General features: G+C 55.0%; 2 protein-coding genes across 2 annotated transcripts; both read right to left on the bottom strand.

Annotated features, from left to right (window-relative positions):
- Nucleotides 1–7,627: 7,627 nt before the first annotated feature.
- LOC135286358 (uncharacterized) lies at nt 7,628–15,621 on the bottom strand. The gene is made up of 3 exons (XM_064399486.1): nt 14,488–15,621; nt 13,184–14,191; nt 7,628–12,948 (listed from the first exon to the last, which is right to left on the bottom strand). The coding sequence occupies exons 1-3, from the start codon at nt 15,520–15,522 to the stop codon at nt 12,082–12,084; spliced, it is 2,910 nt and encodes a 969-aa protein (XP_064255556.1). The 5' UTR covers nt 15,523–15,621; the 3' UTR covers nt 7,628–12,081.
- LOC135286326 (uncharacterized) lies at nt 15,594–21,529 on the bottom strand. The gene is made up of 6 exons (XM_064399440.1): nt 21,401–21,529; nt 20,049–21,041; nt 18,644–19,654; nt 17,213–18,229; nt 15,787–16,800; nt 15,594–15,704 (listed from the first exon to the last, which is right to left on the bottom strand). The coding sequence occupies exons 1-6, from the start codon at nt 21,413–21,415 to the stop codon at nt 15,594–15,596; spliced, it is 4,161 nt and encodes a 1,386-aa protein (XP_064255510.1). The 5' UTR covers nt 21,416–21,529.
- Nucleotides 21,530–22,719: the final 1,190 nt, after the last annotated feature.

Genomic DNA, 22,719 nt, shown 5'->3' with positions numbered 1-22,719 from the left:
AGTCAGGGAGGCAGCAGGGACAATGACCTCACCTCTTCCTGCTTCCTGCATCTGGCCGTGCCACATTCCTGTGTGTCTCCAAATGTCACCTGGGTGTGTTTGTCACCTGGAGTATCCCCAGAGAGTCCCCAGAGTGTCCCCAGTGGCCATGGAGCCTGAAGAGGTGTGACAATCCTGGCATGCGAGGACACGGGGGTGACAGAGGGGACAGGAGGGCATGGCAGGAATGGGGGAGGTGACAGAGTGGTCAAGGGAACCAAAGGTGGCAGAGGTGACGGCAGGGGGGTGGCAGGGGGTGGCAGAGGGGACAAGGGGGTGACAAAGGGACAGAGGAGACAGCAGAGCCCTCCAGGGAGGGGCAAAAGGGACCCTCGGAGGGCACAGGGGCCACCGCAGGAGGCCACAAGTGCCAGCAGGTCCCTGACACCTCCCCTGTCCCCTCCCCAGCTGTCCCCTCCACAGCTGCTGGAGGCTCTGGTGTCCGTGGTGGCCACCCTGGGCAAGGTGGTGGCCACAGTGACCAGGCCATAGAGGGTCGAGCAGCAGCCCATGTCCCCAAAGTCCCCATCTGTTGCCCTGAGGAACTTCACCTGGCGCCTCCGGGATGCCCTAAACCACTGTGGTGTCACCTCCCTGGCCGCGGCAATGTCCCCTCCCTCAGCCCAGCCCTGACCAGGGCCACCCCAGGGACCACCTGGGCCAATGTGAGAGCCTCAGGCTGGGCCTGGAGGGAGTTGGTGGCCGTGCTGGCCCAGAGCTGGGGCCTGCTGACCTGGGGGGCCTCCGAGCTCTGCGGGGTTTCGAGGACAAGGCCACCACTGAGGCCACCACCAGGCTGCGGACCTGCAGGGTGAGGCCACCCACAGGGAGACAGCCAGGGACAACCCTGTGGCCACGGCCCAGCAGCCACTGGTGGCTCTGGACAGGGAGGAGGTGGCCTCCATGGGGGACATGCCCGAGGTCTGGGTAGCAGCAGCCACCAATGAGGAGGAGGTGGCCACCAGGAGGGGACAGCGCTCGGAGGTGGCACTGGGGCCCCTGGAGCACTCGGTGGTCGCGTGTGAAAGAGCCCAAGAGTATTTCCTGTGGGAGCTGCGGCACCAGCTCGAGGCCATTGAGGCCATCCTGAAGGGGACAAAGGAGGCATCCCTTGATGTCCCCAAGGCCTTGGTGGCTCCGGTGGTGGCCACGGGATGGCCGAGCAGTGCCAAAATTCATCGAGAACATCCTGAGGCTGCTGTGGGGACAGTGATGTCATTGCTGCAATGTCATCAGGATGGTGACATCATCGGGGACATCTCTGCTGTCAAAAATGACAATTTAATAATTGACATCTGCAATTCTGCATTGGCTTCTGCAGTTCTGCATTGGCTGCTGCAATTCTGCATTGGCTTTTGCAAAGAAATACTTTCACAAGTATTTTGCTCTGGTACTTGATTATTGATTATTGGTAATTCCTTGTAGCTGCTTCCTGGTACAAAATAATCCATCAGTTTATCTGGGCACCGTGCAGCCAATTTAAAGCTGGAGTAACAAATTGATATTACATCATAGGCCTTAAAATATTAAAAATAGACAAACATTAAATAGGTAAGTAATAAGTGTTAAAATAGAGACTATGCAATATTAAAATGCTTTTGTGTCACTGACTCAGGTGTAAAACAATTCCCTTGTTTCTCACACCTGCGGACCAGCCTCTCTAGGTGATAACAGTGACACAAACCTGAGAAGAATTTATGAATTGATCAGGGGGTGTGAAACAACAGGATGGAACCTGGAGAAGAAATCAAATATATTGACCGGTATCTACAGAATGTCCTGCAGACAAGTCGGAGGTTAAAACCAAACAAGACTTCCGGCAACATCCAAACCTCCCAGGAATGTCTGAAGAATGTCTCAACTCAGGAATGTGTTTGTAGCCCTGCAGTGGATCCGGATCTAGAGAACAGCAGGTTAAGTTAAGGAAACTTGTTTGGCTGTCTGCCAAAATCCTTTTCTATCCCTTATTAATCTTTTACAATTTTCAAAGAGTGAACTTTGGTTTTCACACCCGGATGTGGTTTGCAGGAGCCGGGGACCCCCGCTGCTGAGCACTGACCCCGCCCCGGGTGTTGCTGGAACCCCCAAAAACCGCAGCCGCCACCGCCTTGTTGGGGGTTGGGGTTTTCCTGTTCTTTCCTTGTTACTTGTGGATTGTTTTCCCCTTTGAGCTGCTAAGGGCACTGCTGGCTGAGTGCTTGAGAAGGCAAGGAGGGGGAACTCCTCTGGGTTTTGGGAGTTTCTCTCGGGATGGGGGACAGAGATAGCGGGAGAATGGGGGTCAGGGTTTGGGAGCAGCCTCTCTCTCTCTCGCTCTTTGGCATTGGAGGAGGACAGCCAGACTGCCACTTACTGCCAGGAGAATTCACTGCCACCGCTGGAGCTCAGCCCTGAGGGACTGATCATCGTCTGCGTGTGTGCCCCGGGAATCCTGACCAGGAATTGATCTGTTTGTGTACCCCTGGAATCCTGAATTTCATGTGCCCCAGAAACTGACCTGTTCAGGTGCCCCTGGAATCCAGCACTTTGTGTGCTCCAGGATTCCTGAATTTCATGTGCCCCAGGCGTCCTGAACTTTGTGTGCCCCAGGATTCCTGAATTTTGTGTGCCCCAGGAATTGATCTGTTCATGTGCCATGGGAATCCTGAGTTTCCTCTGCCCAAGGAATTCTGAATTTTGTGTTCTTAAAAACGAGAGCAGGCTCCCAGTACTAAAAGTGATTTCAGCATTTATTATAAGAAAATGAGAGGCCTACAGTATCGGGGCCAATGGGCCGTGCGGGACGGTTCCCGTCGAGGATGTTGCATCTCTGCTGCTGGTCCTCTTCAACAAAGCTGGTCACTATCTGGACTAGACATGGAATTGCACACGCTAGTAATATTACACTTGCTAGTGCACACACCACAAAGAAGAACAATTTCTTCCACTATTTACCATTCCAGGTGAACAAGTTGTCCCACCAATTGGAGTCTCCAAACAAGGGGGCCCATTTTTGTCCTCCAACATAGGTTTGTTTTCTAATATTTTGAGTACTGTTTTTAATTACATGACTGTGGTCATTGATCTCTAGGCAGCATTCTGAAGTATTAAATTTCCCACAGATCCCTCCTTCCTCTGAGAGGAGGTAGTCCACTGCCTCCTCCAATCACATCTGGCAAATTACTGATCACGCTCGTTGTTGCTGCTGGTTTAAGAGGTCGATGGTCAGAGTTGTTGGATTGGACATGATTTCAAGTTCTGCTTGTAGGCAGATGTTTCGATTGAGCATGTATTCTGGGGTTCTGTACCCGCAGGATCCATCTTGGGCCCAGGTAACTGGCCCATAATTATCGATAATCCTTTCTGGGGGCCAAATTTCATTGCTCCAGTTTTGGGTTCCACCAATTAAGCTCCTTTTCTTTCTGGCCAGATTATCATATACTGGGACTCCAGAGTTTGATTTTGCATCCTCAGGCAGTAAGAAAAAGGATGGTTTTCTTGCTCCAGTTGTGCAGCTCCTGCTCCACCCTACAGGTAACTTCACATATGCTGTGTTACCACAGATCCAAAATAGATTTTTCAGTGCATCCCAGAAATTAGAATCTCGATTTGTTATATATTTCCAATATTTGGATAAGGTTTCTATTGCCCAGAATGGGTTGATATAATCCCCTAAGCATTCAAATATTTTTTCTTTTTCACTGTATAGACATGGACTTTCAGTTTTTTCTATTGAACAATATAAATGGGGGGTTTCTGGGATCTACCTGGTGAAGTTTGTGTATCATTTGCTGCTAGATGTCTTTTACATGACGTTTCTCCTACTTCTATCATATACATTTTCTCCTTTCTTTATCAAAACTCTTCCCCTATGAATGTTGATTTTAGCTTCCACTCTCCTTCCATTCTTTTGGGTACTACCACGTTTTTTCTTGATGTCATCCATTTCATAATATCTCGAGGACTTAAACTGTTACTGTCCCATGGCCAAATTTCAATTAAGTGTGTCCCCCCACACACCAAACAGTCATTCAAATTAAATAATTTTGTAATCTTTTCAACCTTATCAATGAAAATATTTTTTCTATGTGTTTGTCCCTCTCTACCCCTTTGTCTTTTCAATTGCACTTCTTTCACTTTGAATGCATGCTCTAAGTTGCTTTCACTTTCTTGTTCAAAACATACCCATCTTTCTTTCACATGGCACTCTCCTGACATCTTCTGGATTGGGTTTGCAATATTTTTAGCCAGCTGTGAAAAAATGCATATTTTTTGGTTGGCTTTTCACAAATATTAAAATTAATATTAGATGTGTTATGTTTAGAAAGTTATGGTGTATTAATTTTTCAAGTAGTGTGTTAAATACAGTTTTTAATTATAACATAATGTTAAACTAGAAACTATGTATGTGGGTTGTTTTTTTAAAGAAAGGAATGAGGTACTTGCACCAAGATAGCAGCCACAGGACACTTAAATCTTTCAGAAAAAAAGAATTTATTGTTCCATTATCAGAAGAAACTAACTTCTTTCCACCTTGCTCAGCCCTGAAGATGCCATTAGGATTCAGAGGAAGAAGCTGACACTGAGCAGACAGAATCCATGTTTGAATGGCATTTATGCATCATGTATGAGTTGCATGAATATGCAACAGGCTATTGCTTTCAAGGGTTAATCCTCTGGTAACATGTGTCCTTTTTTTGGGCTTATTTTGCCCAGAAAGAGGTACCCCAACCGTCCTTAACTCTTTGTTCTTGTTGTCCCCTATTGTCCTAAACCCTAATTGTCCAAATATTTATTATTCTAATTATATTACTATTCTTATAACCATTTGATTACTATTAAAATGTTAAATTTTTAAAAACAAGTGACTGGCATTTTTCACACCACACAATATATTTTATTATGCTGTTTACAGGCTGTTAACTGGGACTGACCGATACATTTGGGATTCATGTTTGTGTGCACTCTGATTAATACACTTACTGTATCTCCTCTATACAAAGGACATGAACACTTCTCACAAGTGTTTCCTCCACTTCCTTTGAAGTGAGTGAGCAGTAGCATTGCTACCAGTGGCAGTCTGGTATGGGCTGGCCTCCTCACCTCTCAATCCACAGGGGTTTTCTCAGTGCTCTGAGAGTTGTTCCTGGAGGGAGTTCCTGATCCAGTCTTGCCTCCCTCCTCTGGTTTTCCCTTCTTCTGGAGACATTCTGCCATCACCCTTATCCTACCAAATCACTTACCTCAATTTGGTCCCAATTAGAGTCGCAAGGAGAGTGCTCTGTTGAACAGTACCAGGAACTGAGATATTATTTTGGCTCTCAACCCTTAGCTGAACAAAACTTGAACTTTATAACCATAACATACATGAACAAACTTGAAGGATATACGGATGACACTGTAGATGTTTCCTGTTGGAGCTTGTGTTCAGAGTTGCGCTTCTTTCGGTGTTTTCCTCAGGACCAATTTCAAGTCTATATCCTTTCTGTTGGCTCTAGTCCCTTTGATTGCCTCAGCTGGGGGTTGTACTTTTGAGAAATGCCAATCACTTGTTTTTAGAATTTCAAAAGTTTAATAATAATAAAATGGTTATTAAAATAATAATATAATTAAAGTAAAAAAAGTTTGAACAATTGGGATTGAGACAATGAACACAAAGAGTTATGGACAGTCTGGGTATCTCTTTCTGGGCAAAATAAGCCTGAAAAAGGACACGTTACCAGAGGATTAACCCTTACAAGCAATAACCTATTGCATATTCATACATCATGATGCATAAATGCCATTCAAAAAAAGGATTCTGTCTGCTCAGTGTCAGCTTCATCCTCTGAATCCTGACGGTGTCTTCAGGGCTGAGCAAGGTGGGAAGAAGTTAGTTTCTTCTGATAATGGAGCCATAAATTCTCTTTCTCTGAAAGATTTAGGTGTCCTGTGGATGCTATGTCAGTGCGAATACCTAATTCCTTTCTTTAAAAAAATATCCTACATACATTGTTTCTAGCTTAACATTCTGTTATAACCTAAAACTATATTTAACACACTACTTAAAAAAATTAATACAGCATCACTTTCTAACATAACATATATAACACTCATTTTAATATAGGTGAAAAGCCAATCGTAAAATACTCATTTTTCACACACTGGACCCCTCACTCGACTTGCATGAGTCCACCCTTGCTCCTTTGTTCTTATTGAGGTGTTTGTTGTAAGCAGCACCTGGAAGGATCCTTCCAAGTTATCAGTTAGTGGAGTGTTTTTCCATGTTTTAATCAATACCCAGTCTCCCCGGTTAATTCAATGTATTTTACAGTCCAGTGGGGAATTTTGGGGGAGGTAGCCCCTTTTCCTTAGTTCTTCTAGGGTTGTTGTTAATGTTTCTATACATTTCTGCATTGTCATCCCCCCCTAGATGTTCCCCAGTACTGTACGGGGTAAGCAAGAAAGGCAGCCTAAACAACATTTTGTAAGGAGAGACCCCTAAATCTGTTCTGGGTCTTGTTCTTATTCCTAGTAGAGCTAGTGGTAAACATTTGACCCCGTACCATTTGGCTTCTAAGACCAATTTGGTTAAGATATTCTTTAAGGTTTGATTCACCCTCTCGACCCTCCCAGAACTCTGAGAGTGCCAAGGGATGTGTAACTCCCACTTTATTCCCAGGGCCCTGGTGATTTGTTGCAGAACTCTGGATGTAAAGTGGGGGCTATATTCCAAATCAATAATATTTACGAGTCCGTATCTTGGAGTAATTTATTCCAAGGGAACTTTTGCCACGGTTTGGGCTGTCTCTCTTCTCGTGTGGAAGGCTTCAACTCAGTGGGTGAGATGGCCAGCTATGACCAATAAGTGTTTATATTTTTGGGCTGGAGTTAACCCTCCTACCTCTGCCACCTAGCAGAGCTTCCCTCAGGGGAAACAGCCTGTCCTGATTTACCTCTGCCCTTACACCACTTCTTGATCTGGTATTACAGTAAGGGCCAGTATCTGAAAGGTCATTTGACTGGCTCACTGATTCTTTGTTATCATTTTGGGAGGAGGGTTCAGTTGTTAGGTTGGGAGATATATCCAGAGGATTTTCTCAGGGAAAGGTGTTGTATTCTGACTTACAGGCTGAGCATGCTGCAAGTCAGTGTGGGTAGGAGGCAGCTGGGAAAAAGCATCAAGGGGTGGATATATATGGGGGAGTGGGGTCGTTGGAGGAGGTAAAAATGTCCTGGAGATTGCCTGAGGAGATAGAGGAGAAGCAGGGATCGGTGGAGAGGATAAAGATAGGTTTTGAGAAGCAGGAGGCTGGAAGTGGGGGGGTAGCTTGATAGTTAGGAGGCAGAGCTGGTGGGGCTACATAGTCCAAGGGATCCCACCTGTTCTGGGTTGACTCTATGATGCTTTTATCCCCAGTTGTCTTGTTGTGTTTATACTGAACAATAACTTTTGCACCTTTAAGTCTTGTTCTAAGAGTGAATGGGGAAGAGAAGATGTGCACAGTTTGCTTTCAGAAACTGCAGTCACTCCTCCACAGTCCTCCCCCTGCACTGTGCTGTCTGTGGATGGACAGACAGCGGGATGGAGCCCTCCTTTGCTTTTAGTTAATTTTAGCTAGCCGAGGTAAAGAAGTTCCCTGCACTGTGGGGTTTTTTCCCTTTTCTTTAAACCTGTTTAAACCTGCTCTGGACTGAACACCAGAAGAGCAGCGCCAGCTCACACCTGTGGCCCACAAGGCCGGGCCTGGGTTGCGGCATTTCCAGCACTGCAGGGACTGATCAGAGACTGAGTGAGCCAAGCTGCAGTCCAGGGAAGGGACTTCTCTGAGTTTGGATCAGCAAGAGGTTTTATTGTTTAATATTGTTTGGGTTCTATTGTTTAATAAACAGGTTTTTTTCCACTTTTCTCCAAGGAGGTATTTTCTCCTGAACTGGTTGGGGGGAGGGGCCATTGAATCTGCTTTTCTAGAGGAACCCCTTTGGGGGTTTTCATCCAAATTTGCCCTGAAGCAGGACAATGATAAAGGTGTTGTTGGCCCAAACAACAAATGGGATTCTGAATGTGGGTAATGACAGAGAACCCATAGCAAAAGATCCTTGAGTTCCTTCTCAGGAATTTCCACAGGATATGTGGCCATCATGCTCTGTAGGGCAGACAAGATGCTAAGTTGCTCCTGGGAATAAGCTCCCACCATGTTCTTAATTTTGACCCCTCTTACCAAAAGCTGCATCATCTGCAAAACCAATCTGGAGGTTTTCCTGGTCACCGGCCAGCAGATCTCACGTGAGGAACTCCCAGGCGCCTTCCAGGATTCCTCCTTTCCTGGTCGAGTTTGAAGTGACTTGTCTCAGCAGAGGTCAAGTTGTCTGTTCAGGAATCTTTCTCCAATGGTGTGTCTCTTCTCGGGCTGGGATTCGACATCTGATGTTCAGTGGCCTGGGCAGACAAGCCCACGTCAACCCAGGGAAGCCAGTGTCAGAGTCTCTGTGGTCAAGATGACCCCGAGCTGTTAGAAAGTCTCTTTTTTCCCAGCCCCACGATCAAAGAAGGAGTCGGGATTCCTCAGCTCTGGTTTCAAGGTTGTTTATTTTTCTTTATCTGTGACATTCTTTCTCTGACCTGCTGAGGTCTAGCAGACCTTGGTTCGTGGCACACTGACCACCCTCAGGACGGTGTTATCTTTTTAAACTAAAAACTACATGTACTTTATTTACAATAATTTTCCAATACCTATCACCTATGTTAGACAGTCTGCCTCTAAACCAATCCCAAAGTGCGACCATCACAGCAGAAGATGGAGGACCAGAAGAAGAAAGGCAGAACAAGCCCGGATTCCTCCATCTTGCCTCTTGAACGCCCATTCTAAAACCCCAAAATTCTGCATTTTCAACCTGTGACAATTTCATATCATTCTATTCAAACTCTTGTGGCTTGTACATCTTCATACAAAGTTGGTAGCTTTTTCGATGGGCTAAAATCAAAGGCACAGGTGTTTTTGACTCCGTGCCAAGGTCTCTGAGCCCCCTGACAGGGTCTTGAGTCCTCCAGGGCAGCCAGAGGAGTGTCCTGGGTTCCAACAAATCATAACTCATAGAATGATATCATCCCATTGTGAGATGCTCAGCCCAGGGGGAGGAGCTCAGCATCCCCACCTGGATATAATCTGGGCTTTGGGACAGAACAGGCAGCCCTTACCCACTGGTTTCCAGAGGACAAGAGCTACCAGATTTTTTCTTCGGGATCACCACTTCAGCAAGACCATTTCATCTGGACTGCTACCACCATCCTAACAAGCAGGGTGTCAGGTTGTATTCACACTCTGTCAGTGGTTTCATTTTGTACTATTACATATATCTGGGGGCTTTTTCCCTTTTCCGAATAAATTGTATTTCTGACTGGGAGTTTCTTCCTGGTTTTGCGTTCAAACCGGAACAATTGGCTACTGGCAATGGTTGTTTGGCTTGATCGACCAATTGGATCCACGTGTGTGTTGTGACTGTCTGGCAAGGGTGATGGGTTTTTCTTAGTAGTAAAGTATGGTATAACAAAGCGATTGATCAGCCTGCTGCAATCATGGAGTCAATGCTCGTTATTCCCCACTGAGGATTGCTGCTACAATAGCGACTGATGATTTTTCTTTCATCACTGGACAGTCCTTTTTCCAATGCCCCCATTTCTTACAGGATGCACTCTGGTCCTTCTCTTGGTGGAAGCTTTCTTGGGTGACTTTTCCTGAGCTGCTTTCCTCCTAGGTTGGGATTAACTCTTTCAGTTGGGCCCCTGTCTCAAAACATCTTCCAGGCAACTTCCAGGAGTTTATCTCTCTCTTGAACTCCCTTTATCTTTTCTTCTTGTACTATTTGAAGCCAGACCCACACAGAACAAAACCAGCTGTGCTTTACCATCAGCTGGTTCAGGATCTAGATCCATATATTTGTTTGCAGTTTCTCTCAACCTGTTTAAAAAAATCGGTGGGAGATTCATCATAATTTGGCCTCATTTGGTAAAGCTTTCACCAATTTACAGCTTTAGAGACCCCATGTTTTAACCCACATACCATGAGGATTTGATATAATTTTGATTTTGCCAACTGCTCGGGTGTATTTGCATCCCACCCAGGGTTTCCAAGGGGATATACCTCAGTGAAGCAGCTCCCTGGCTGTGCTCCCCTCAAGGAATGTGGGGATGGCTTTATTGACCACTCGTCTCTCAGTGGGGTCAGGTAATGTGTCTGACACAGAGTTCAGATCAGCCCGCTCTGATTTATATAGAGAATATTAGTTAATAAAATATTCAATTAATTAATTTATTTAGAGGCTCTACGGTGCACACATGAACTGATAGATTTTATTGCACCAACCAGCAGCTACAAGGAATCACTGACAATCAATATCAGTATCAAACACCATATCAAATTGCTGTTGAATAATAACAGTGAGCAAAAGGCAATACAAAAGTGCAAAAGCCAACGCAGAACTGCAGAAGGCAATTTTTAAATTGTCGTTTATGTCCCAGCTCTGCTGCAGGCACAGTGGAAAGCCGGAAGCTGCTGAGGGGACTCAGTCACCCCTGTCCCTGAGTGTTCCTGAGTGTCCTCAGAGTGTTCCTACACTGTCCCTGGTGACGTCACCCCACAAGTTCCCATCAAGATTTGCAACAGTATCAATGAAAATTCCCAGAAAATTCCCCAAATTTGTCTCAAATATTGCACGGGGAGGGGACAGGTGAGAGCAGCAACGTCTCCCATGATGTCACTGCCCCCATGATGTCACAGCAGTGACACCACCATCCCTGCAGCAAATTCACAATATCCTCAATGGCTTTTTGGCACTTTTTGGTCTCCACACGGATACTGGAGCTGTTGGCATCAGAACTGAAGATGTGGTTGATGTCATCATGTGTCCCCAGCAGGTGATCCTTGGCCAGGTGTGCATTGGCCACCCAAAGCCACTTGGCCATGGCCACCTTGGCTGGCAAGGCCTTGGGGACATTGGGGGACTCCTCCTCTGTCCCCTCCGTGGTGTTTACGATGTCCCTGAGCAGGCGCTGCAGCTCCTGGGGAAAGGCGGTGGCTTTGTCACACGCGGCCACCAAGCACTCCAGCAGCCCCAGGGCCACCTTCACCTCCTGGTGGCCGCCATCGCCTGGCTCTTGGCCACCACAGCCTCTCCCATGGCCACGGTGGACACCAGCCCTTTGTTGGTGGCCGCCACCACCCGGGCCTCGAGCGCAGCCATTGCCGAGGCCCCTCCTCCCTGTCAAGGGCCAGTGGCAGCTCCTGTTCAGTGGCCACCATGTTTTCCTGAGCTGTCCCCAAGCAGGTGGCCGTGTCCTGCCAGTTCCTGTCCTGGGCGGTGGCTGCAACTGTGGCTTCTGCAGTGGCCACCTCCCTGCAGGTGGCACGGAGCTCAGTGGCCTCCCTGGGCAGCCGGGTCCATCTGTGCATGATCCTGGCCACCGACTCCCGCCAGACACTGGCCACGGCTCTGACATCAGCCCAGGTGGTCCCAGGGTGGCCCCAAGGGTGGCCAGGGCTCGGCCCAGGGAGTGGACACCACGGTGGCACAGGCATGTTCAGCGTCCTACAGAGGCTCCCGGTGAATCTCCTCAAGTCCTCATGCAGGGAGTTTGGGGCCTTGTGCAGGCACTTGCCCCTGTATGGCTCGGTCACAGTGGCCACCACCTTGCCCACGACAGCCACCATGTCCATCACCAACTCCAGCTGTGGAGGGGACAGCTGGGGAGAGGACAGGGGAGGTGTCAGGGACCTGGTGGCACTTGTGACCTCCCGGGGTTCCCCTTGTCCCCTCCCTTGAGGGCTCTGCTGTCCCCTCTATCCCTTAGAGACCCCCTGTCCCCTCCCACCACCCCTGTGTCCCCTCTGTGGGGATGCAGGGACTTGGGGACAGCGCACAGGTGGCACCAGGGAGATGGCAGTACCACCAGCCCGGTGGCACCCGTTCTGTCCCAGGCTGGTGGGCATTCAAAGGTCTCTTGGTGACATGAGGAGCTGGTGGCACTCGAGTGTCCACAAGACTCTCCAGTGACATCATTGCCCCAGTGAGGTCACAGTGGTGGTATCACTGTCCCCACAGCAGCCTTGGGATGTCCTCAATGGCTTTTTGGCACTGCTTGGCCACTGCGTGGCTGCTGGGGCCAATGGGGTCACCATGGTCACCACAGGGACTCAAGAGGATGTTGTAAATGACCCCAAGTGTCCCCAGCAGGTGATCCTTGGCCAGGCGGGCGCTGGCCACCCACAACCACTCAAACTTGGTCACCTTGGCCCCCAAGTCCTGGAGGACATCAGGGGACACCTCATTTGTCCCCTTCAGGGCGGCCTCAATGTCCCTGAGCCGGCACTCCATGTTCCAGTTGAACAAGGTGACTTTGTCACACGCAGCCACCAAGCGCTCCAGTGGTCCCAGGGCCACCTCGGTCCAATGTCCCCTCCTGGTGGCCACCACAGCCTTTCCCATGGCCTTGTTGGTGACTGCTGCCACCTGGGCATCATGCGTGGCCATTTCCCAGGCCACCTCCTTCGTGTCCAGGGCCACCATCAGGTGCTGGTCCATGACCACCTTCCCACAGGCGTCACGGAGCTTGGTGGCCTCCCTGGCCAGCTGGTCACAGTTGTCCACAAGCTTGGCCACTGACTCCCACCAGGCGCTGGCCTCGGCTCTGACATCAGCCCAGGTTGTGTCAGGGGTTGCCCTGAGGGCGGCCAGGGCCCGGCCCAGGGAGGTAACACCACGGTGGCCCAGGGAGGTGACATCACCATGGTACAGAATCTTACAGAGGTTCTGGGTGAAGTTCTTCAGGTCCTCATGCAGGGAGTCTGGAGATGGGTGCAGGAACTTGCCCCTTTGTGGCCCAGCCACAGTGGCCACCACCTCGCCCAGGGTGGCCACCACAGCCACCAGCGCCTGCAACTGAGGAGGGGACACCTGGGGAGGAGACAGGGACGGTGTCAGGGACCTGGTGGCACTTATGGCCTCCTGCAGTGGCCCTTGTGCCCTTGAAGGGTCATTTTTTCCCCTCCGTCACACTGTCAGTCTCTTGTCCCCACTGCCACCCCTGACGAGCCCCCCTGTCCCCTCACTCCCCGTTGCCCCTTCCCCCGCCATGCCTCCTCCCCCACCAGTGTCCCCTCTGTCCCCCTCTCCCCCTACCCGGTCGCACCTCTTGGAGCTCCATGCTCACTGAGGATGCCTTGCGGACACTCTGGAGACAATCCGGGGATTGAAGGAGCCTTGGGATGTCCTCGATGGCTCTTTGGCACCGCTCGGCCACCCCATAGGCACTGGGGCTGCCAGGACCACCAGTGAAATAGAACTTGATGGTGTCTGGAACTGCCCCTAGCAGGTGATCCTTGACCAGGCGGGCATTGGCCTCCCACAGCCGCTCGGCCACGGCCACCTTGGCCACCAAGTCCTCAGGGACAGCAGGGGTTTCAAAATATGTCTCCTTCACAGAGGCCTTGATGTCCCTGAGCAGGCGCTGCAGCTCCCGGGGGAAGGCGGTGGTTTCGTCACACGCGGCCACCAAGCGCTCCAGCAGCCCCAGGGCCTCCTCCAGCTGCTGTCTCACCATGGTGGCCCTTGTTGCCTCGCTGGCAGCCACCCTGGGCTCTCTCCTCACCCGGGCTTCATGCCCGGCCACAACCTCGGCCACCTCCTCCCCACCAAGTGCCTGACCCAGCCCCACCATGTTTTCCTGAGCTGTCCCATCACAGGCAGCTTTGTCCTGCAGCTCCGTGGCCTGGGTGGTGGCCGTGGCTGCCATCTCTACCGCCTCAGTGACCACCTCCCTGCAGGTGTTGTGGAGCTTGGTGGCTGCCCTGGCCAGCCGGGCCCAGCTCTCCTCAACTACAGCCACCAACCCCTGCCACTTGCTGGCCACCGACGTCACACGGTCCCAGGTGGTCCATTTGGTGCTCTCGTAGGCATCCAGGGCCTGGCTCAGGGAGGTGGGAGGGTCATCTTCATCGGAGGTGACAATGCCAGTCCACCAGGTGTCATCAATGCAATACAGGGTTACTCGGAGCTTCTCGGTGAAAGCCACCAGGTCCCAGTACAGGCACCCTGAGGTCTCGAGCAAAATCACCTTGTCCCGCCTGGGCAGGGTGGCCAGCAGCTCGCCCACGATGGCCACCACGGTGACCTGTGGCTGCAGCAGGTCCGGAGACAGCTGTGGAGGGGACAGGGGAAGTGTCAGAGACTTGGTGGCACTTACGGCCTTCTGGGGTGGACCCCTGCACCTGAGGGATCCCCTTTGTCCCCTCCATCCCTTTGTCAGCCTCTTGTTCCCTCTGCCAGCCCCTACCCTCATAGCCTCTCCCAGCCCCTGCCCCTCTGCTGTCCCCTCTGCCACCCCCTGCCATTATATTCATAGACCCTGCCACCACCCACTGTCCCTTCTGCCACCCTGCGTGTCCCGATCCGCCTGTGTCCCCCTCTTCCCCCCCCCCACACACCATGTCGCACCTCTTGGGGCTCCATGCTCACTGGGGACACCTTGGGGATTCTCTGAGGACGCTCCGGGGGTCGAAGGAGCCTTGGGATGTCCTCGATGGCTCTTTGGCACCGCTTGGCCACCCCACAGGCACTGGGGCTGGCGGGAGCACCATCAAAATAGAACTTGATGATGTCATCAACTGCTCCCAGCAGGTGATCCTTGGCCAGGCGGGCGTTGGCCTCCCACAGCCCCTCGACTATGGCCACCTTGGCCACCAAGTCCTCGGGGACATCGGGGGATGCCTCATTTGTCCCCTTCATGGCGGCCTGGATGTCCTCGAGCCGCCACTGCAGCTCCCGGGGGAAGGCGGTGGCTTCGTCACACGCGGCCACCAAGCCCTCCAGCAGCCCCAGGGCCACGTCCACCCGCTGTCTCACCATGGTGTACTTGGCTGCCCAGCTGGCAGCCACCCTGGCGTCTCTCTTCACCCGGGTTTCATGTGCACCCTTGGCCCCCTCCTCCCCACCTTGTGCCTGACCCAGCTCCACCATGTTTTCCTGAGCTGTCTCATCATGGGCAGCCTTGTCCTGCAGCTCCCTGGCCCGGGCCGTTGGGATGGCCACCTTGGTGGCTGCCTCATTGACCACCCTCCTGCAGGTGTTGCGGAGTTGGGTGGCCTTCCCGGCCAGCTGCACCCAGCTCTTCACAAGGTCAGCCACCATCCCCTGCCAGTTGCTGGCCACCATCGCCACATGGAACCATATGGTCCATGGGGTGCTCTTGTAGACAACCAGGGCCCGGCTCAGGGAGGTTGGAGAGAAATCATCATCGAAGGTGATATCGCCACGCCACCAGATATGACAAATGCACTCTATAGTCTCCCTGAGGTCCATGGTGAATTTGTCCAGGTCCAAGTACAGCTGCCCTGAGGACTTGAGCAGAATCAACTCATTCTGCCTGGGCAGGGTGGCCAGCAGCTCGCCCAGGATGGCCACCACTGAGACCGGTGGCTGCAGCAGGGCCAGGAACAGCTGGGGAGGGGACAGGGGAGGTAAGAGGGACATGGTGGCATTTATGGCCTTCTGGGGTGGCCCTCTGCCCCTGAGAGATCCCCTTTGTCCCCTCCATCCTTGTGTCAGCCTCTTGTTCCCTCTGCCATCCCCTGCCCCTCCCCTCGTAGCTCCTCCAGCCCCCTGCCCCCTCTGCTGTCCCCTCTGCCACCCCCTTGCCCCACTGCTGTCCCCTCCTGCCACGCCCCATGTCCCCCCCATGCCCCATTGCACCCTCCCCCCCAGAGTCCCTTCGGCTGTCCCTCCGCCCCACCCCACCCCACCCTGTCGCAACTCTTGGAGCTCCATGCTCACTGGGAACAACTTGGGGACACTTTGGGGACGCTCCAAGTGTTGAAGGAGCCTTGGGATGTCCTCGATGGCTCTTTGACACCGCTCGACCACACCCCTGGGGCTGGTGGGACCACCAGTGAACAAGAACTTGATGGTGTCTTGAAGTGTCCCCAGCAGGTGATCCTTGGCCAGGCGGGCGTTGGCCTCCCACAGCCGCTCGGCCACGGCCACCTTGGCCACCAAGTCCTCAGGGACATTGGGGGATGCCTCATTTGTCCCCTTCAGGGTGGCCACGATGTCCCCAGCCCTGTGCTGCAGCTCCCGGGGGAAGGCGGTGGCTTCGTGACACGCGGCCACCAAGCGCTCCAGCAGCCCCAGGGCCGCCTCCAGCCGCTGTCTCTCCATGGTGGCCGTGGTTACCCGGCTGGCAGCCACCCTGGCATCTCTCCTCACCCGATCTTCATGCCCGGCCACCACCTTGGCCCACTCCTCCCTGAACAGAGGCAGATGCAGCTCCTCTATGTTTTCCTGAGCTGTCCCATCAAGGTGAGCGACAGTCTGCGGGAGCCGTGCCCAGTCAGTGGCAGTGGCCACCATGCTTTCTGCCTCAGTGGCCACCCTCCTGCGGGTGTTGTGGAGCTTCGTGGCTTTCCTGGCCAGTCGGGCCCAGCCCTCCAGAAGAACAGTCACTGACCGCTGCCACTTGCTGGCTGCCATTGTCACATGGTTTCGGGGGGTCCATGGGTTGCTCTCATTGGCAGCCAGGGCCTGGCTCAACGAGGTGACAGGATCATCATCATGGGAGGTGACATAGTGGTGCCACCATGTGTCATCAATGCGGTACAGGGTGACCCAGAGCTCCTTGGTGAAGTCCACCAGGTCCCAGTACAGGTGCAATGCGGACATGACCTTCATCTCGTCCCGCCTGGGCAGGGTGGCCAGCAGCATGCCCAGGGTGGCCACCACAGTGACCTGTGGCTGCAGCAGGGCCGGGGACAGCTGCAGAGGGGCAGGGGAGGTGTCAGGGACCTGGTGGCGTTTGTGGCCTCCTGGGGTGGCCCCCTGCCACCGAGGGGTCCCTTTTTTCTCCTCCAGCCCTTTGTCAGCGTCTTGTCCCCGCTGCCACCCACTGCCACCACACTCATAACCCCTGCCACACCCTGCTGTCCCCTCTGCCACCACATGTGTCCCTTTCTCCCACTGTCCCCTCATCCCCCACTGCCACGGCGCCCCCCTTTCCCCTCCACCTGTCTGTCACCTCCCCCATTGCTGCCACTCCCTCCTGTCCCCTTTGTGACTTCCTGTCCCCTCCTGCCAGCCCCACGTCCTCTCTATCGCCCATTCTCCCTCCCCATCCCCGTGCTCCCTCCCCTCCAATGTCCCCTCTGTCCCCCTGTCCCCTATATCGCACCTCTTGGAGCTCCATGCTCACTGGGGACACCTTGGGGACACCTTGGGGACGCTCCAGGGGTCGAAGGAGCCTTGGGATGTCCTCAATGGCTCTTTGGCACCGCTCGGCCACCCCACTGGGGCTGGTGGGATCACCATCAAAATAGAAGTCGATGATGTCTTGAAGTGTCCCCAGCAGGTGATCCTTGGCCAGGTGGTGGCTGGCCTCCCACAGCCGCTCGGCTTCGGCCACCTTGGCCACCAAGTCCTCAGGGACAGCAGGGGATGCCTCATTTGTCCCCTTCACAGAGGCCTCAATGTCCCTGAGCCGCCACTGCAGCTCCCGGGGGAAGGCAGTGGCTTCGTGACACGCGGCCACCAAGCGCTCCAGCAGCCCCAGGGCCGCCTCCAGCCGCTGTCTCAACATGGTGGCCGTTGTTGCCCAGCTGGCAGCCACCCTGGCATCTCTCCTCACCCAGGATTCATGCCCGGCCACCACCTTGGCCCCCTCCTGCCTGCCCAGGGCCAGACCCAGCTCCACCACGTTTTTCTGAGCTGACCCATAATGGGCAGCCTTGTCCTGCAGGCGCCTGGCCTGGATAATGGTTGCCATGTCGTCTGCCTTGGTGGCCACATCCCTGCAGGTGTTGCGGAGCTTGGTGGCATTTTTGGACAGCTCGGCCCACCTGTCCACGAGCGCGGCCACCAATTCCTGCCACTTGCTGGCTGCCATTATCACGTGATTCCGACGGGTCCCTGAGGTGCTCTTGTAGGCGGCCAGGGCCTGGCTCAGGGAGTTGGGAGCATCATCATTGGAGGTGGGAGTGTTATCATCATAGGAGGTGACATTGTGGCAGAACCAGGTGTCATCAGTGAAGTACATGGTGACCCGGATCCTCCTGGTGAATTCCTCCAGGTCCCTGTAGAGGCTCACTGCAGACCCGAGCAAAATCACCTTGTCCCGACTGGGCAGGGTGGCCAGCAGCTCGCCCAGGATGGCCACCACAGTGACCTGTGGCTGCAGCAGGGCCGGGGACAGCTGGGGAGGGGACAGGGGAAGTGTCAGAGACCTGGTGGCACTAACGGCCTTCTGGGGTGGACCCTTGCCCCTGAGGGATCTCCTTTGTCCCTTCTTGTCCCTTTGCCAGTGTTTTCTTTGCTCTGCTACCCCCTGCTCCCCACCTCGCTGCTATTCCCACCCCCTGCCCTTTTGCTGTCCACTCTGCCACTCCTGCTAGCCCCTGTGCCCCCTCCCCCCAGTGTCCCCCCATACCCCACTGCCCCCCGTCCATTTCTCACCTCCCCCCTTCCGACACTTTTGCGAACCTCTGTCCCCTCCCACCAATCCCATCCCGCCCCGTGACCTCCCATCCCCCACTGCCCCCTCATCTGGCCCCCATACTCCACCCCCCCACCAGTGTCCCCTTGTCCCCCTCCCCCCCACCCATCACACCTCTTGGAGCTCCATGATCACTGGTGACACCTTGGGGATGCTCTGGGGACTCTCCAGGGGTTGAAGGAGCCTTGGGATGTCCTCAGTGGCTCTTTGGCACCGCTCGGCCACCTCACAGGCACTGGGGCTGGTGGGGCCACCATTGAACAAGAACTTGATGGTGTCTGGAACTGTCCCCACCAGGTGATCCTTGACCAGGCGGGCGTTGGCCTCCCACATCCGCTTGGCCATAGCCACCTTGGCCACCAAGTCCTCAGGGATGTCGGGGGACGCCTCATTTGTCTCCTCCATGGCCGCTCTGATGCCCTCGAGCAGGTGCTGCAGCTCCCGGGGGAAGGCAGTGGCTGCATCACACGCGGCCGCCAAGCGCTCCAGCAGCCCCAGGGTCACCTCCACCCGCTGTCTCACCATGCTGTCCCTGGCTGCCCAGCTGACAGCCACCCTGGCATCTCTCCTCACCGGGGCTTCAAACCCGGCCACCACCTCCGCCCCCTCCTCTCTGCCCAGGGCCTGACCCAGCTCCACCACGTTTTCCTGAGCTGTCCCATCACAGGCAGCCTTGTGCTGCAGCTCCCTGGCCCGGGTGGTGGCCGTGGGCACCATATTGGCTGCCTCAGTGACCACCTCTCTGCAGGTGTTGCGGAGCCAGGTGGCCCTCCTGGCCAGACACTCCCAACTGACCTCAAGGCGAATCGCCATTGACTGCCACTCGTCGGCTGCCATTGCCACAGGGTTCTCGGTGGTCCATGGGGCACTCTGGTAGGTGGCCAGGGCCTGGCTTAGGGAGGTGGGAGGGTCATCCTCATTGGTGGTGACATTGCGGTGCCACCAGGTGTCATCAATGCTGTACAGGGTGGACCGGAGCTCCCTGGTGAATTTCTCCAGTTCTGAGTACAGGCGCAATGGGGACACAGGCAGCAGCATCATCTCAGCCCGCCTGGGCAGGGTGGCCAGCAGCTCGCCCACGATGGCCACCACAGCGACCTGTGGCTGCAGCAGGGCTGGGGACAGCTGTGGAGGGGACAGGGGAGGTGTCAGGGACCTGGTGGCACTTATGGCCTCCTGCCGTGCCCCCATGCCCCCAGGTGGTCTCCTTTGTCCCCTCAGTCCCTTTGTCACACTCTTACTCCTTCTGCCACCCCCTGCCCCTCTGCTCGTGGCTCCTCCAGCCCCCTGCCCCTACTGTTGTCCCTTCTGAACCCTGCCACCAGCCCCCGTGTCCGCTCCCCCCCTTGGTCATGTCTCCACTTCCTGTCACTCCCTCCTGTCCCATTTGTGATCCCTTATCCCCTCCTGCCACCCCTTGTGTCCCCCCCATTCCGCATTTCCCCCTCCCCACCCCATGGGCCCTCCCCCACAGTGTGCCCTCTGTCTCCCTCTCCCTCCACCCCCCTCCCTGTCGCACCTCTTGGAGCTCCATGCTCACTGGGGACACCTTGGGGATGCTCTGGCGTCTCTCTGGGGTTTGAATGAGCCTTGGGATGTCCTCGATGACTCTTTGGCACCTCTCGGCCACCCCACAGGCACTGGGGCTGGCGGGATCATCATTGATATAAAACTGGATGATGTCCTCAACTGTCCCCAGAAGGTGATCCTTGGCCAGGCAGGCGTTGGCCTCCCACAGCTGCTCGGCCACGGCCACCTTGGCCACCAAGTCCTCAGGGACATTGGGGGATGCCTCATTTGTCCCCTTCACAGAGGCCTCAATGTCCCTGAGCAGGCGCTGCAGCTCCCGGGGGAAGGCAGTGGCTTTGTCACACGCGGCCACCAAGCGCTCCAGCAGCCCCAGGGCCGCCTCCGCCCTCTGTGTCACCGTGGTGGCCATGGTTGCCCAGTTGGCAGCTACCCTGGCATCTCTCCTCACCCGGGCCACCACCTCTGCCCCCTCCTCCCTGCCCAGAGCCTGACCCAGCTCCACCATGCTTTCCTGAGCTGTCCCATCACGGGCAGCCTTGCCCTGCAGCTCCCTGGCCCAGGTGGTGGCCACCATGTCGTCTGCCTTGGTGGCCACCTCCCTGCAGGTGTTGCGGAGTTGGGTGGCTTTCCTGGCCAGCTGGGCCCACCTGTCCAGAAGCCCAGACACCGACCACTTCCAATTGCCGACCACCGATGTCACATTGTCCCAGGGGGGCCGTGGGGTGCTCTTGTAGACAGCCAGGGCCCGGCTCAGGGAGGTGTAAGAACAGTTACCAGAGTAGATGACAAGGCTGCACCACCAGATGCCACCAGTGCTGGACAGGTTTTCCCGGAGCTCCCTGGTGAAGTCCACCAGGTCCCAGTACAGGCACCTTGCCGACATGGACAGCAGCATCTCCTCATCCCGACTGGGCGCGGTGGCCAGCAGCTCGCCCAGGATGGCCACCACGGTGACCTGCGGCTGCAGCAGGGCCGGGGACAGCTGGGCAGGGGACAGGGGAGGTGTCAGGGACCTGGTGGCATTTGTGGCCTCCTGGTGTGCTCCCCTGCCCCCTAGGGGTCCCCTTTGTCCCCTCCCTGGAGGACTCTGCTTTTCCCCCCTGTCCCTTTGTGACACCCTCATTCCCTGGGCCACTCCCCCCACCTCCTGTTGTCCCCCCGTCCACCCCTCTGCCTCCCTCCCCAATTCCTACTATGCCCTCCTGTCCCTTTGTGACCCCCTGTCCCCTCCTGCCCCACCCCGTGTCCCCTCCATCCCCCACTGCCCCCTATCACTATCCCCCGTGTCCCCTCTGTCACCCCCTCTGTCCCTCCCCCACCACCACTCCAGGACTGTCACACCTCGAGGGGCTCCATGGTCGCTGGGGACACTCCAGGGACACTCCGGGATGCCTTGGGAACACTGTGGGGACACTCTGGGTGACAAACACGACCCGGTGACAGTTGGGGACAAGCAGGAAAATGGCACGGCCGGATGGAAGAAGCAGGAAGAGGTGACGTCACTGCTCCCCTTCCTGTGGGGCCAGGGCAGGGTCCCCAATGTCTCCCTGATGTGCGCAATGGGACCCCAATGTCCCCTCAGGGTCCCCAACAAGGTCCAAGTGTCCCCTGATGTCCTGTTGTGGACACTGGGGACACAACAGGGTCCTGTTGGGGACACTGTGGGGACATCAGAGACACCGTGGTGACCCAAAACAGGACAGGGGATGTCAGGCTGGCCCCAGTGTCCCCAAGAGAAGGACACGGGGATGTCCCCAAGGTCCCCAAGAGGACCCAGGTGTGTCCCTGGTGTCCCCAGCTGGACATTGGGGGACACTTGTGCTTTGTGGGGGACATCAGGGCAACACCAGGGCCATGTGGGAACACTCAGGGGACATCGGGGTCCCGTTGGGGACATCAGGGGGACACTGGGGACCCCGCTCTGGCCCCACAGCTAGGGGGGCAGGGGGGACAGTGACGTCACTTCTTCCTGCTTCCTGCATCTGGCCGTGCCACCTTCCTGCGTGTCCCCAACTGTCACCTGGGCGTGTTTGTCACCTGGAGTGTCCCCAGAGTATCGTCAGTGTCCCCAAGGTCTCCACAACAGCCATGGAGCCCTGCGAGGTGTGACAATCCTGGCATAAGGGGACATGGGGGTGACAGAGGGGACAGGAGGGCGTGGCAGGAAGGGGGGAGGTGACAGAGGGGTGGAGAGAACCGAGGGTGGCTGGGGGAGGAGGGACAATGGGAGGTGACAGGGGGTGGCAGAGGAGATGAAGGGGTGACAAAGGGACAGAGGAGACAGCAGAGCCCTCCAGGGAGGGGCAAAGGGGACCCCGGAGGGGCACAGGGGCCACCGCAGGAGGCCACAAGTGTTACCAGGTCCCTGACATCTCCCCTGTCCCCTCCCCAGCTATTGCTGTCCCTGCTGGAGCAGCAGATCACTGCGGTGGCCACCCTGGGTGAGGTGGCATCCACTGTGACCGGACCACACCAGAGGGTGTGGCAGTGAGTGTCCCCAAAGTTCCTGCCCTCGCCCTGGTGAGCTTCACCTGGAGCCTCCCTGAGACCCTGAACCACAGCAATGTCACCTCTCTGGGCCACCCTTGTGCACCTCCCTGGGCCAGGCCCTGGCCACCCTCAGGGCCACCCCGGGGGCCACCTGGGCCGATGTGAGAGCT

Source organism: Passer domesticus, chromosome 26 (assembly GCF_036417665.1).
Source record: "Passer domesticus isolate bPasDom1 chromosome 26, bPasDom1.hap1, whole genome shotgun sequence".
Lineage (NCBI taxonomy): Eukaryota > Metazoa > Chordata > Aves > Passeriformes > Passeridae > Passer > Passer domesticus.
This window is presented reverse-complemented; position numbering and strand designations above follow the sequence as displayed.